At 38.2% G+C, this 15964-nt stretch overlaps 1 protein-coding gene across 1 annotated transcript in view; it reads right to left on the bottom strand.

The window, feature by feature from the left end:
- FAM120C (family with sequence similarity 120C) overlaps nucleotides 1–15964 on the bottom strand; it is a 106465-nt gene that overhangs the window by 57347 nt on the left and 33154 nt on the right. The window contains exons 6-10 of the mRNA XM_008589943.1: nucleotides 8821–8920; nucleotides 8168–8244; nucleotides 7443–7723; nucleotides 6380–6653; nucleotides 5146–5317 (exon numbers count right to left, since the gene is read on the bottom strand). Coding sequence (XP_008588165.1) covers nucleotides 5146–5317; nucleotides 6380–6653; nucleotides 7443–7723; nucleotides 8168–8244; nucleotides 8821–8920 — 904 coding nt within the window. The remainder of the gene's footprint in view (nucleotides 1–5145; nucleotides 5318–6379; nucleotides 6654–7442; nucleotides 7724–8167; nucleotides 8245–8820; nucleotides 8921–15964) is intronic.

Below are 15964 nucleotides of genomic sequence, written 5' to 3'. Positions count from 1 at the left end.
CAATTAAGCCAGAATTCTTTTTTTTTTTTTTTTTTGGTCTTTTTCGTGACCAGTAAAGGAATCGCAACCCTTGGCTTGGTGTCGTCCGCACCTTGCTCAGCCAGTGAGCGCACCCGCCATTCCTATATAGGCTCTGAACCCGCAGTGAGAGCGTCGCTGCGCTCCCAGTGCCGCACTCTCCCGAGTGCGCCATGGGGCCGGCCCCAGATTTCTTTTTTTGAGAAGTTTAAAATTAAATTTCATTAATATTTATAGGGCTATTCAGATTATCTATTTCATATTGGGTGAGTTTGTGTATTTTGATAAACTGGTCCATTTTAACTAAGTTGTCAAATTTATGTGTGTAGAGCTACTTACAGTATTCCCATATAATCCTCTGGATGTCTGCAGGTTCTGTGGTGATATCCTGTGTTTCATTCTTGATATCAGTAATTTGTGTCATCTCGTTTTTTCTTTACAGTCTTTCTAGAAGTTTATCAGTTTTATTGTTCTTTTCATAGAACCAGGTTTTTGTTTCAGTGATGTTCTCTTTTTTCCATTTTTAATTTCACTGATTTCTGCTCTTATTTTTATTATTTCATCACTTTGGTTTGCTTTTGGCTTAGTTTTCTCTTTCTCTTCTTGTTTCTTGAGGTAGAAGTTTTAAGATTGATTAGAGACTTTTTTTCTAATATGACCATTTAGTGCTACAGATTTCCTTTTCAGCCATGATTTAGCTCCATCCCACAAATTTTTTTTACTTTTTTTTTTCTTGAAACATAATTGATCATACATATCTATGGGATACAGCATTGAATATAAATACCTGTGTGCAATATGTGATGCTCAAATCAGGATAATTAGTATAGTCAGCATTACACCATGTAATCATTTTCTGTAGCCCTTTACCAATTTCTCACTAACACCCCTCCCTCTCCCCCTTTCCCACCTCTGGTGGACTCAGTTCTGTTCCCTCCTTCTGAAAGCTCAACATATTATTGTGATGATTGTATCTTTCTTTCTTTGCTTTTTTTTAGCTCCTACTTATGAGTGAGGACATGAGTATTCTATTTCTGTGCCTGGCTTATTTCACTTAACATAAGTTTCTCTAAGTTCATCCACATTGCTGTGAATGGCAGATTTTCATTCTTTTTTACAGCAGAGTAGTATTCCATTGTGTATATATATCCCATTTCCTTATCCAGTCATCTATAGATGTACATTTAGGTTGGTTTCAACTCTTGGCTATTGTGAACAGAGCTGCAATAAACACGGGAGTGCAGGTATCCCTTCAACATGATGATTTCCATTCCTTTGGGTATATACCCAGCAGTCCATCCCACAAATTTTAATATTGTTGCATTTTTATTTCATTTAGTTCAATGTGTTTCTTTCTTTCCCTTGAGACTTCTTCTTTGACCCACGGATTGGATAGATGTGCTTTGTTATTTTCCAAGTATTTGTATATTTTCTTGTTATCTTTCTGTTACTGATTTCTAGTTTGATTCCATGGTGGTGTGAGAATATACTTTATATGATTTCAATTATTTTAAATTTACTGAGGTTTGCTTTATGGCCAAGGATATGATCTATCATGATATATATTCTGGGTGCATGAAAACAATGTGTACTGTGCTCTTGTGTGTTCTACAAGAGTATATTAGATCCTATTCATTAATTTTGTTATTGAATTCTTCTATATACTTGCTGATTTTCTGTCTAGTTGTTCCACCCATTATTGAGAAGAGAGGTGAAGTCTCTGTGGATTTATCTATTTCTCCTTTCAGTTCTATCAGTTATTGCACCACATATTTTGTGGCTCTGTTACTTGGTGATATACACTTAGGATTGCTATGTTTTCTTGGTGGACTGACTCTATTGCCATATATAATGTCCATTTATGTCCCTGGCAATTTTCTTTGCTCAGAAGTCTACTTCATGTGGTATTAATAAAGCCATTCCTGATTTTTTGGGTTAATGTTTGCATGGTATATCGTTTTCCGTCCTTTTACATTCAACCTACATATATCATTTATATTTGAAGTGAATTTTTTTGTAGATAGCACATAGTTGGGTCGTTTTGTATCCAGTTTGCTGATCTCTACACTTTAATTGGTAAAGTTAGCCCATTTACATTTAATATAATTATTGATATATTAGGGATTAAATGTCATTTTATTTCTGTTAGTTCTCTTTTTCATCTCTGCTTCCTTCTTCTTCCCTTCCTACAGATTACTTAAACTAATTTTAGAATTCCATTTTAATTTATCTATAGTGTTTTTGAGTGTATCTCTTTGTATATCTTTTTCAGTGCATGTTCTAGGATTTTAAATTATATATACATAACTTGCCACAGTCTATTGGTATTGACATTTTACCAGTTCAAGTACAGAAACCTGACCTATATTATGTCTCTTCACTCTATATCATTTGTAATTGTATTAAATATTTTCTCTACATACATCGAGAACCACATTAAACAGTGTTATAATTTTTGTTTCTATGAGAAACACAGGTTAGAACACTCAAGAGAAGAAGGAAACTGTATTGTGTTTATCCATATTTTTGTTCTTTCCTTTTGCCTGATGTTCCAAGATTCCTTTTATCATTTCCTTTCTGTGTAGAGAACTACCTTTAGCAATTCTTTTGGAGTAGGTATGCTTGTAAAAAATTATCCTAGTTTTCCTTCATCTGAAAATGTCTTGATTCCTCCTTCATTACTAGAGGGTATATTTGTTTGATATAGAATTCTAAGTTTAAAATTCTTTTCTTTCAGCACTTGAAAATGTTGTGCCACCTCCTTCTGGACTCCATAGCTTCTGATGAGAGATCAACTGTTATTTGTATTATTTTTCCCCTATAGATAAAGCATTGTTTCTGTCTGTCTGCTTTCAATAATTTTTCATTGTCTTTACCTTTGAAAATTTTGACTACAATATATCTTGGCATAGATTTCTTTGGGTTTATAGCATGTATAATTTACTCAGCTTCTTGAATCTGTAGGTTTATGTTTTTGCCAAATTTGGGGATATTTTAGTCATTATTTCTTTGAATTCTTTTGTAGCTTTACACTCTTTCTCTTCTCTTTCTGATCTCATCTCCCAGTAGCCAAGGGCAAAAGCCAGAGGTTAATTCTTCACTGCACTTTACTTTGATGACACAAATATTAGATCTTTTGTTATAATCCCACAGGTGCCTATTCACTTTTTTTCAGTCTATTTTCTCTCTGTTACTCAGACTGGGTAATTTCTATTGTTCTGTCTTTAAGTTCACTGATTCCTTCCTCTCTTGTCTCCATTCTGCTATTTAACCCATCCATTGAGTATTTTATTTTGGTTATTGTATTTTTTATTAAATTATTATATTTTATTGTATTTTTTAGTTCTTAATTTCTACTTGGTTCTTTATATCTTCTATTTGCTGAGACTTTGTATTTTTAATTTGCTACAAAGCATGTTTATAATTGTTTGTCAAAGCATTTTTATAATGTCTGCTTCATTTTCCTTTCTCAGTTTGAGATTAGAATTTGAAATCTTTCTGGTTCTTGACATGATGAGGGATTTTCCATTGAAACCTGGACATTTTGCATATTATTTTAAAAGACTCTGGATCTTATTTAAAATCTTGTATTTTAACAGGCCTTTTCTGACACCACTCCAACAGATAAAGTGGGATACTGTCTCATTATTGCCAGGTGAGAGTAGAAGTCCCTTTTTTTTTTTTTGGTGGCTGGCTGGTACAGTGATCAAACCCTAGACCTTGGTGTTATCAGCACAATACTCTAACCAACTGAGCTAACCAGGCAGCCCCTGGGAGTAGAAGTCTTGGCTCCCCACTTGACTTTGCCTGACACCTCCTCAGCTAGAGCAGGTGGGGTACCTTGTTACAGCCTGGTCAGGGCAGAAGTCTAGGCTCTTCAATTGGCCTTTGCTGGTGGAGGTTGGGGTGGAGATGGACCACAGTTTTTCTGTGGTGTTTGGCTGAAGTAGAGCAGTTGTTATCTAAAACTTTTTTATTGCTAGGTTGCTCCTTTTTGGTCCTTTGGCCAGAGAAAGGAGGCTTTTCTTGGGCTTTTATTGGTCTGCAACTGTTGACATTTCTGGGCTGCCAGCTGGTCCCACACCCAATCTAGGATATATGAGGCAAAAAGAAAACCCAGGGAACTCATCGCGGCACCACTGCATCATTCCTTAGGTCCCAAAGTCCTCAGCCTGTCTGTTTTTTCTCTACCTTCTAGTGTATCTTGTACTTGTTTTATATATAATGTCCTGGGCTTTTAGTTGTACTTAGCAGGAGGAATAGGGAAAAGTACATCTAATCTACTCCATCTTCCCAGAAGCAGAAATCTAGAGTGTTCTTTTGAACAGATTAATTTGACCCATGTCACTGCAGTTTAAAACACCTCAGTTACTCCAACTACCTACAGGATCAAATCCCAAAACAAAAACCTTACTGAGGAGGAGAGACTGTGTCAGATACACCTCTATATTCCAAAAGCCCAGCATGGTTCTTTTAAGTAGCAGTCTCTGGGGAAAATAAGATAATTTAGTCAGGCTCCCTTGGCTTAGGTCTGGTTGAGAGGTCGTGCAGCACATTTCTCTGTAAATAAGTTGTGTGTAGGTGGAGTTAGTGCACATGTGCACCCATGTATCTTTTTAGTTAATTGCTATTGTGTGCTCTTCAGTTTGTGAAGCAAAGCTGGCCAGCAGAGAGCTCATGTCCAAAAATAAAACATGTTTACTCTGCTGGCAGCTGCTCAGTGTTTCTTTGGACTTTGCCGGTAGCAGTTGAATTTCAGAGTTTCTTTGGACTGTTTAACTCTTAGACGTGTGTGTGCTGAATAAAGACTGTTCCTACTTCAGCCAAGGCTCCATGGACCATTTTTTCTGGTTACCTAGCTTGTAAACCTGCATGTGAAGGGTTTGTAAACAGGCTCCAGGGGTCTGTGAGCTCCAGACCCTAGCCCTAGCTCTACAGTCACTCTGAATAACTGATGATTGCAGAATTGGCTCTTAAGTTATTGTATTTCCCATATTAATATGTATTTTGGTAGATAATACACTTTCCTAAAGACTGCTCCTCAGCCAAAAGTATGATGTGCTTGCACAGACATTTTTGTTCTGTGTCAAGCATTGAGAGAACTGTCAAAGCTATAGCTACACTTACCTTCCACGGGCAGCCGCCGCCGTATGGCCAGGCGTTCCATTTTCCGCTGTGTCTCTGCCAGACTAAAAAGGACTCCATATACATATTGACGAGCTGACCGGAACAGGAGGGCAGCTGGAGGCAGCTCCATGTTACACTCATCCTCAATACATACGGGGATCTTAATCTCACCCTAACAAGAGAAAGGTCCAGGGAAAAGGAGAAAATGAGTCAACACAAGGTTTGGAACTGAGCTGAGAAGAATCAGTAATGAACTGTAGCCTCTGTAGCCTGGCCACTAAATTTTCTACATGTATTTACAAAGAGTTTCAGACTGAAAAGAAGCTGTAACAAGCCCAGCTGACCACAGCCAAATTATAAGCTGTATTCTATTTTTAAAGTCTCAGCTATGATTGATTATAGCTGAATAAGGGGGAAAGTCCATCTTAAACATTTTGCTGGAGGGTGGATTTGTATGGTAAGGCCAGAGGAAGCGAACAGTTCTGCAGAAGTAGAGGAAGAGTTAAGGAACAAGAGTATAAAACCTCTTCTTAGACTGTGTCCATCCTTAGAACAAGAGTCCACCAACTTGGTACATTATGTACTTTAAAATCTCAATTACACTTCGCTTCTAGAGGGCTGATATGGATTGAATTGTGTCGCCCAAGTTTTATGTATTAGAGACTTGTTCCCCCACTGTGACAGGTTAGGAAATCCTATTATGGAAATTGAAAGGTGAGGCCTTGAAGAAGTGATTGGATTCTGAGGACCATGCGTTAATGAATGGATTAATAATGGTTGTCAAGGCGTGGTTCTGAGGGCTTTAAAAGGAGAGACGTGAGAGTCTCTCTCTCTGTTCCACCATTTTCTGCCATGTGAGACCCCACATTGCTGTAAAGCAACCACCAAGAAGACCCTCACCAGATATGTTTCCTGGACTTTGGAATTCCCAGCCTCCAAAACTCTAAGTAATAAATTTCATTATCTTACAAATTACTCAGTTCCAGGTATTTGGTTATAAGCAACAGAAACAGACTAATACAGGGGCTCATTTACTGCATAGTACCATCTTCTGCTAGTCTCACCCCACCCGAGGCCCTTAATACAATGAGGGACCCTGGAACATTTGGTCCTCTTTTATCTCACTTCAGATAGCAATAACCAGAATTTTCTCCAGTAGCTTCCAGTCCTAGGAAGTGGGAGTGTGAAGTACAGTGTTAAGAGAAGGAAGATAGGTGCTGATGTGCTGTCTTACCTTAGTGAGTACGTGGTAGATATATGGGTACATGAGACCCCTCCGGTGTCTGTGTTCTGCAACCCTTAAGACTTCTGGAGCTACTGGAGGTAAGGGTGGAATGGTGATGTCCACGTGGTTCCTCGTAGACATAGACAGCAGAGATGGGATGTGGGGCTCACCATCACCTAGGCTGGCTTCTGAAACTCCAGCATCAACAGGCTGTACCCAGGACCCTCTGTCACCATTGGAATCTTCCCACCCAGGCTGTTGCTGAAGTGCTTCTGTGATGTGACTAAAAAATTCAGAAAGATAGTGTAGAAGAGAAAAGGAAGGTTGACAAAGATATTCCAACTCAAGATGTCCATTCCCAAGGAATTTTACAAACCCTCTGGAGATCAGGACACTGGGTTAGCAATGGATCTGATACCCTTCCTCTTAGTGGTCATCACTGCCCTCCTGGCTTCTTTCACCTGACACAAACCAAAGCAATCAAAAGTCATGGGAACCATTCTGAATCCTTTATACCTCATAAGAGGCCATGTTTAGAGTCTGCTTATGTTCTAAGAAAATAATTACAATTGCAACCTCAAAGCAGCTCTGTTTTCCAGGAATAATCTGCTTGGAGGAAAAACCTAAGAACAAATGAGCTAGTACAAAATTCCACTGTTTTAATCCTCAGAACTTTATCTTAGTTACTAAGCAATATAACCATCTACTCAACAGTTCTAATACTTCAACTCTATAAATTCTTTTTTTTTTTTTAATACTCAATCTGCCCCCCTCACAAATTGAAAAATGACAGCCATGACATGTAGCACATCCATACCAGCGTTCCCTAACCAGCTGCTATGCTGCCTTTTACCTCAGTGGCCTGGGTATCTAAAAATTACCACCTGCACAGGACCAAATATGCATGAAGGAGGTAAACAGAGAAAGTTTTCCTATTTTGCTTTCCTAAGAGCAAAGAGCTGTAGAGGGAAGCCAGGAATGTACACTTCCCCACATCCCTACTCCAGTTACCAGCAAAAGAACACAGATGCCTCAGAAGTCTGTTCCCGTGAGTGTTTATACAGATACTTACTTGGAGCTGGCTCCATTTGGCTCATCACCATCAGAGGAAGAGGAGTGGGAAGAGTCTGGTCCCAAAGGAGGTGAGGCTTTGGAAGTCAGGTAATTGGGAAACTGGGATGCAGAGGAGTTATAAGAAATAGCCCAGTTTGCAAAAGGGATGTCCTGCAGTATGGGATCCTCCGAAAAAGCATGGGATTCCCCCAAAGCATGGGGGGAAAAGAGAGGAGATGAGTTGGATCCCATTGGGAATGGTGGTGGATATTTCATTTTCTGGGGTACTTGGTGAGAAAACTAAAGGACAAAACAGACAGAAAAGCTATTTAACATTTTGCCAGGCTTCAAAAAGTTTCCCTCAGAAGTTGTGACATCATGGATGATGTCAATAGCAGGGACTGTTGAGATACAAAATATCTAATGAGAATAATAAGAAATAATTCTAACAGTAATGTATAAACAGAATCCTCCAGAGGCAGGACAACAGATCAATCCAGGTCTCCTAAAAACATTCTCTGACATTAGCTAAGCTACTTTCACAATACCCTAGTGGTTACTGATTTGGATGCTTTCTTTACAGTTTCCCAGTCTCGAATTGAAAATACGATATAGGTATACATGGCCTTGACAGTCTGACAACACTGTCTGATAAACCTAACTCCTTAACACAGATTATAAAAATCGAGAATCAACCTGAGTCTAATGCTAACAATGGTCTCAGGCCTCTTAAAAGATGCTTACCATTGGCTTTCCAGCAGAAATGGTGCCCATTTGATTCTGCAGAAGGGGAGGATTTCCAAGCCTATTATTCCGAAAACCTGAATCCAAGAGAAAGGGCTATACTTCAGTCAATACTAATAATACTTCAGTCAATACTAATAACTCTACCATATTACATTCTGGTAACCCCCATATCACCTGAAAAATTCTTATTGATAAATAAGTTACAATTTATTGAACAGCTACTATAAGCCATGCCAGGAACCTTACATACGTTATTTCATCTGATAATGAACCTATAAAGTAGGTATCATGAGCCACATTTCATACAAATGTCACACAGCTGGTAAGCAGCAGAGGTAGAATTCAAACTCAGGCCTGATCCCAAACACAGGGCTATTTTACATATACCAGGCTGGAATTGGGGTTAGCACCAGAAGCAGCCCAAGCTGAAGAAATGGCATTATACCCCATCAATAAATTTGAGAGATCAGGGCCCTTTCTTATGTCGCCTCTTTTATGACATGGAAATCAAAAGAATGCCTACCAAACAGGAATGACTTCTAGGAGGGCATAACACAAACAAGTGATTCCACTCTGGCCCTGGGGTTCCTGAGGGACCAACTCATTTTCTGCTATGAACAGAGCAGCGTGGGGTCAGATAGAAGCCTTACCTAGAAAGGAGGGACCCACTGGAAACGAAGAGAGTTTGGTTGTGACTGAGTAGTACTCCACTGCTCTCTTGAATCGTTCTATTTTATCTTCGGTCCTGGACTGAATGTTGAAACATAAAATTTTCAGAAGAAACAACATGAGAATTTCTTTTTTATACAATTTATAACTTGAGAGTCAAAACAATAGCAAAAATCAAATATTTAAAGAAACCCAAGAGAACAAATTTTTACTTTGCAGAAAAGATAAGATAGGGAGAAAGTATTATCAAACATAATATCTGGAGTACTAAAAAAAAAAGTTTACTTACATTTTTTGTGCTATTCTAAAATGATCACATGATCACTAGAAGGAATACATAAGGGATGGGATGGGGAAAAAAATCACATAGTACCACCATCCAATGATATTTGGGTGTGTTTCCTTATAGTATTTTTTTTAAATAGAATTTTTTTTTTTGAAGTATACCTGGTCCACCTTAGTACACATATTTATCAATACTTGATACCACACTCTATTATAATTTTGTATCCTGCTTTTATTATATTATATTAGTCTAATCTATCCAAATAATTTTGAATGGCTGCATATTTTATCATTATGAATTTACCATAAATTATGTAACCACTTTCCTAATACCTGATATTTAGTTATTTCTCGCATTTGACTATTATAAGTTATGCAACAAAAAGCATATATTGTCCATGTAAATTTTTTCTGGATTTCAGATTACACCCTTAGGAAAATATCCTAAAAATGAAATTATTGGTTCAAAAGTTGTGAATATTAAAACTTAAAGCACCTGGGCCGAGCCCGTGGCGCACTCGGGAGAGTGCGGCGCTGGGAGCGCAGCAGCGCTCCTGCCGCGGGTTCGGATCCTATATAGGGATGGACGCCGGTGCGCTCACTGGCTGAGCGCGGTGTGGCCAGTCTCAGAAAAAAAAAATCTTAAAGCACCTGAACAGATATAAAACCACAATGTGACACTGCTACATATCTTCCAGAATGGCTAAAATTGAAGACTATCAGTGTTAAGCACTGGCAATGATATGGATTAACTGGAACTCCAGTACATTGCTGGTGGGAGTGTACATTGGTACAATTTGGAAAACAATTTGGCAGTTTCTTATAAAACTAAACATACACTTACCATATAGTACAGCAATCCCCCTCCTAAGTATTTACCCAAGAGAAATGAGTGCACATATCCACCAAAAGACGTGAACAACAGCTTTATTCATAATAGCCCCAAACTGGACACAACTCAAATGTATAACAACAGAAGAATGGATACATTGTGGTATATTCATATAATGGAATACTACACGATAATAAAAAAGAACAAAGTACTGGTACACAATAATATGTATAAATCTCAAAGATATAGTGAGTGAAGAAGAGACACACAAAAGAGTACATATAAAGTTTAGGCAGAGGCAAAACTAATCTACGGCAATAGAAACAAAAATTACTGTTTATCTCTGTGCAGAAGGGCCGACTGAAAAGGGGCTCTTTCACTTATCAAGCCTTTTCCAATGTTATTTAAAAATCTTTTTGAATATAATTTTAAGACCATAATATTTCATCAAATAGAATGTAAGATATTAAAGTCATCTTCAATTTCTCATTATAAATAATAAGCATATTTTCTCATAAGCATATTTTTACATAAGTCTCTTGGAGTGTTTATTAAGGCAGAATCATAGAAGTGTGATTACTAGGTCAAAGGGTATAATCATTTTCATAGACTGTTGACACATGATACTAAATCTCTTTCCAAACAGATGTCTCAAGTTATATACTCCCATCATTAATGTATGAGAATGTCCAATTCACCATACAGCCCCAGTGCTAAGTACTTTCTACAAAAAATAAAATCTACTAACTATAACAAACAGTATTTGTTTCTTATTGAAAAATTAGAATATATAAGAAAAAAGAAAATTTAAAAACATTTATAATGTTTTCTCTCAGAGACTGTGATTGTTAACACCTCAGAAACTAAATGGCATTCCAGGCCTCATCATTTGCATGCATGCATGCACACACACGAATCCAGGAATCAAGATCTCCAGGTCCTCTAGCTTAACATAGAAACAAAAATCACTCTGCTGTCTCAAAAAACTGGACTTAATATAATTGCTTGAAAAAAGGGTTCCAAATCTAAAGAATGTTTACAAATTACTGATTTAGAGAATGGTATCTACGTGGCTGAATAACATTCCACTGTTTCAATGTTCCATTATTTACTTATTCATTATTATCCCCTTATTGTATTTAATAGCACACATAATAATTGGAAACAATCGCCTAAAACACACAAACCATACACAGTCTCCCTTAATATCTCTACTTCTGCTCCCACTCCTCTCCCCAGAAGTGACCAGAGTTACCAGTTTGGATAGATGCTCTTTCATAAATTTTGCTATGTGTTTATACATACACATATATATGTATACCAATATGGTTTTGTTTTTTTCACATAAGTGGAATCACATCATCACATTGTTTTTCGCCTTGCTTTTTGCACTTAACAATATATCTTGTGGACTATTCAATGTCAGTAAGTAGAAATCTATGACCTAATACCCTGAAATAATGAATTACATGTACTTCCTTCAATGTACCACTCTGTCTTGTGCCCTGACAGGCAAATACTTACTCTTCCTTGAAAGGGCACCACTTCTGTGAAACCTCTCCTGACCACCCTTTCCTACTTAAACCTCTGTGCTTTTTCTTTATTGTACTTATTTATTTGCTTCTGCCTCCCCATTTAACCTCAGGTTCTGTGAGGACAGAGAATGGTGTATTCACATTCATATCCTAATGCCTAGCACAGGATCTTGCACATAGAAGTTCATTCAGTATTTAATCAAGTACTACCCTTTCTTTTATAAATCTACAGAATCCTCAGGTGGTACAGTAGAACCCCTCCTCTTTGACACTATTACCTAACAGTTCTTGTACATTTGGTTTAGGAGAGCTCTCCTCATAATTCTGCAGCTGTAAAAAATGATTTTAAGATTATACAGCAACAATGAAAAATGGTTTAACACATAATGTCAAGTGAAAGACTAGGGTGGAATTAGGAATGACATCACTATTTTCCAATTTTTTGGTTCTTTTTTTTTTTTAGTGAAAACTGGGACCCTTTTTATTAAAAGTGATCATTATCCAAGTCCAAAATTTATGAAGAGAAGCAAAAGCTATAACATTAAGGACAATGACCACTCAACTCAGCACTTAGGCCAGTGGATGAGAGAATCATGAAAGATGATGACAATAAAAGCATTTGAAAAGAGAATGATTTGAATATCAAAAGAATGTAAGCCCCTGGAGAAAACAAAGTCTGAGTATACTTTTACAAAAAACCAAAAATCCTCCTTATGATTGTGCTAGCTAGTTAAATGTGAAGTAACAGATGTTAGACTGTGCTATCACAAAATTCTGTTGGAAAAAATATGCCTCCATACCAAATACTCGATTTCATTCTTTATTCATTTAAAAAAAATTCATAGAAGTTTCAGCTCTGAATAAAATGGAGTAAGTACCCTCTAAACTCATTCTCACTGAAGGTTGTTATAAAAACCAAGGGTAGCTATGAGGGCTGTAAAAAGTAAACAGTAGCAAGCAGATTGAAGATGAACAGGATTTAAAGTACCACCAAACCTAGGGGGCCAAAGGCTTCAGCCACACCCCCACGACATCCTCAACCAGCCCAGCAACGACAACCAAGCCACTGCAGTAAGCACCCTGGGCTCCTGAGCCCAGATGATAGGGGGCCAAGGGACTCAGCCACGCCCCTCCAATATCTGCACCGAGCCCAGCGATGACCACCAAGCTGCTGCAGGAAGCACCCCAGGCTCCCAAGCCAGGGCAGTAGGGGGGCAAGGGATTCAGCCACATACCTCTGACATCTGCATCCAGCCCAGCGATGACCCAGCCGCTGCTGGAAGCCCCCTGGTCTCCCCTGCTGGAATGAAGGGGAGACCATGGGCCTCGATCACATTGCCCCTCCTTCCCCTTCTTCCCACCCTATTTCCCCTTCCTCTTCCCTTCTCTTTCTCTCTCCAACTGCTCCACAACAACATCTTAGAATGAGGCATAGAGCTGGGGGAAGCTGAACCCAGCTGCAACCACAGAAAGAGCACACCATAAACAACACTTTCACACGAGCAGTCCTCCATAGCCACCACATTTGATACGGCTGCCACAAAAGCAGTTAGTCTCTATAGCAGCAGTCACAGCCACCATGAAGATGGCACACCAGACTCTGAATTTCATAGACACGAGGGGCACTAGTAGAGACCAAAAAAAAAAAAATAATAATAATAAGACTTCCTCTCTCTCCACAAAGCACACTCCAGAGTAATAAAAGAAGCATCTGATTTATGATAATAGGGGAGGATTTGATCACACCTATCTCAGTACTGGACAGATCATCTAGACAACAAACCAACATAGAAACAGTTAGTCTATCAGATGGAGAGAACAAATCTATGGTTGTTATAGGGGGAAGGGGAAAACGGAAAGAAGATGGGAAAGGGGGAAGGGGAAGGGGAGAGATTGGATGAGGGGCGTAAAGAATAAGTATGATTTGTAACAATGAATATGCTAATAAGGAAAAAAAAATAAAGTACCACCAAACCAATGGTGAGTTTAGCATTTCTTTTTCCTCCAGTATACCCTGGCATGGACACAATGCAGCCTGAAATCTGGAAGTGTCCAATGACGTGGAAGGAGAGAGCTCCAGGAAAAACCTTAGTATAGTTCTGTCCTGAGCAATGCGTAAGGGGTCTCCGAAGACTCGGTGTATAGAATCCCCTTTTTCTTTCTTTTCCTTTTTTCTCTATTTTTTTGTGTGCCAGCCCAAAGCAAACCTTTGGTGGCAGCAGTGGCAATGGGGGAATAACAGGAAAATAAAACTATGAATGATCGGAACCTTCCTCTCCAATCAGAGAAATGGTCTCAAGAGGTTGGGGTGAGCTCTCAATGCTTTTTTCTTTCTCTGTCTTCCTGCTGCTTGGCCCCAGCCATGGGTGTAGTCATAAAAAGTGCACAGCAGAGCTGGGTAATTAAAGCCCTACCTTTATGGCAGGAGAACTGAAAAGGGAGTAGCCCAATGAACCAGGAAGTACTGAAAAGATCACAGAGAGGGAGCAGCTCAAGAAGCAATACCATAAGCTGGCTCGTCCCTGAAGTGCAGATGCATGGATCTGACACACAGCAGACCACAGACTCTGAGAACTGAATTAAAATAGACCATGGTCTAAGTCCCAGACTGGCTACTAGGTGGCCTACACACAGGACTGATCCAAATATGCTTGCAACAGCTTTGAAAAGTGCACTGATATTCAAACCACAGCCCACAGAAGGATGGTGAGAACTGGTGGCCTGAACCTAAATGGTTTGACTGTCTCCTAAAACAAAACTATTAACATTCCCATAATATAGAAACAAGACCAAGAGTCTTCTAATATAATATTCAAAATGTCTAAGATACAATCCAAAATTACTTGACATGGGCAGAACCAGGAGAATTTAACTCCCATGGAAAAAGACAATCAACAGATACCAATGCTGACATGACACAATGTTGTAATTGTCTGAGAAAGACTTTAAAAAAGCTATTATAAAAATGCTTGGAAGTAAGGGGAACAGTGTTGAAACAAACAGAAAGATAGAAAGTCTCAGCAAAGAAAGAAGATATATAAAGAAGAACCAAAATGGAAATTTTAGAACTTAAAAATACAGTATCCTCAATTTTTTTTTAAAAAAACTCAGTGGATGAATTCTACAGCAGAACAGAGATGACAGGGGACAGAGTCAGTGAAGTTGATGATAGATCAACAGAAATTATCCAGTGTGAAAAACAGAGAAAAATAATTAAAAAAAAAAAAAAAAAAAAAAAAAAAAAAAAAAAAAAAAAAAAAAAAAAAAAAAAAAAAAAAAAAAAAAAAAAAAAAAAAAAAAAAAAAAAAAAAAAAAAAAAAAAAAAAAAAAAGAACAGCATCTTAGGGATCTATGCGATACTAAAAGGTCTAACAATGGTGTTACTGGAGTCACAGAAGGAAAGGAGAAAGGATGTGTAACAAAAATCTATTAGAAGAAATAATAGCTGAAAACTTCCCAGATTTTGTGAAAGACAAACATAGAGATTCAAGCTCAGCAAACTCTAAATGGGATAAATTCAAAGAATTCCATGCCAGACATGTCGATGGCAAATTCTATGGAACAACTACCAATTCTACACAATCTCTTCTAAAAATAGAAGAGGAAGGAACACTTGCCAATTCATTTTATGAGTCTAAGCATTACCCTGATAACAAAACCAGACTAAGACAGCACATAAAAAACTACAGACCAATATCCTTCATGAAACTAAATGCAATTGTATTCCCGTATTGGCCAGCTGCCAAAAAAGTAACAAAAAAAGAAAACAGAAAATAAATGCGAAAATTTTCAATGAAATACCAGCAATTCAAATCCAGCAATACAAAAAAGGAATCATGACCATGTCCTGGAAAGGAAGGATGGATCAATATTCAAAAATCAATCCAAAATATTAATGGACTAAATAAAAACAATACAATCTTATCAATAGATGCAGAAAATGCATTTGACAAAATATACCATCCATTCATTATAAAAACTCTCAGCAAACTAGGAATAGAAGAGAATTTCCTCAACCTAATAATGTGCATCCACAAAACCTATAGCTAATATATTTAATGATGGCTGAATGCTTTCGCTAAAGATCAGGAACAAAACAAGGATATCTACTGTTATCATTCCTATTCAACATCATTTGGCAATCCCAGATAGTGCAGCAAGTCAACAAAAAAGGGCTGGCAAGTTAGCTCACTCGGTTATGGTATTATAACACCAAAGTCAAGGGTTTGGATCCCTGAAGCAGCCAGCTGCCAAAAAGAAAAAAAGTCATGAAGATTGGAAAATAAAGAAATAAGACTGTCCTTATTCACAAACAACACAACCACCTACACAGAAAATCCCAAGATAGGGCTGGCCCGGTGGCGCACTGGATGAGTGCGCTGCTTGGGAAGCACGGCGGCGCTCCCGCCCGAGGGTTCGAATCCCACATGCAGACCGGTTCCCGCTCACTGGCTGAGCGAGGCGCGGGAGCGG

This window comes from Galeopterus variegatus, unplaced genomic scaffold (genome assembly GCF_000696425.1).
Source record: "Galeopterus variegatus unplaced genomic scaffold, G_variegatus-3.0.2 Scaffold5771, whole genome shotgun sequence".
Taxonomy (NCBI): Eukaryota; Metazoa; Chordata; class Mammalia; order Dermoptera; family Cynocephalidae; genus Galeopterus; species Galeopterus variegatus.
The sequence above is the reverse complement of the archived record's forward strand: the minus strand, read 5'-3'. Positions and strand labels throughout refer to the sequence as shown.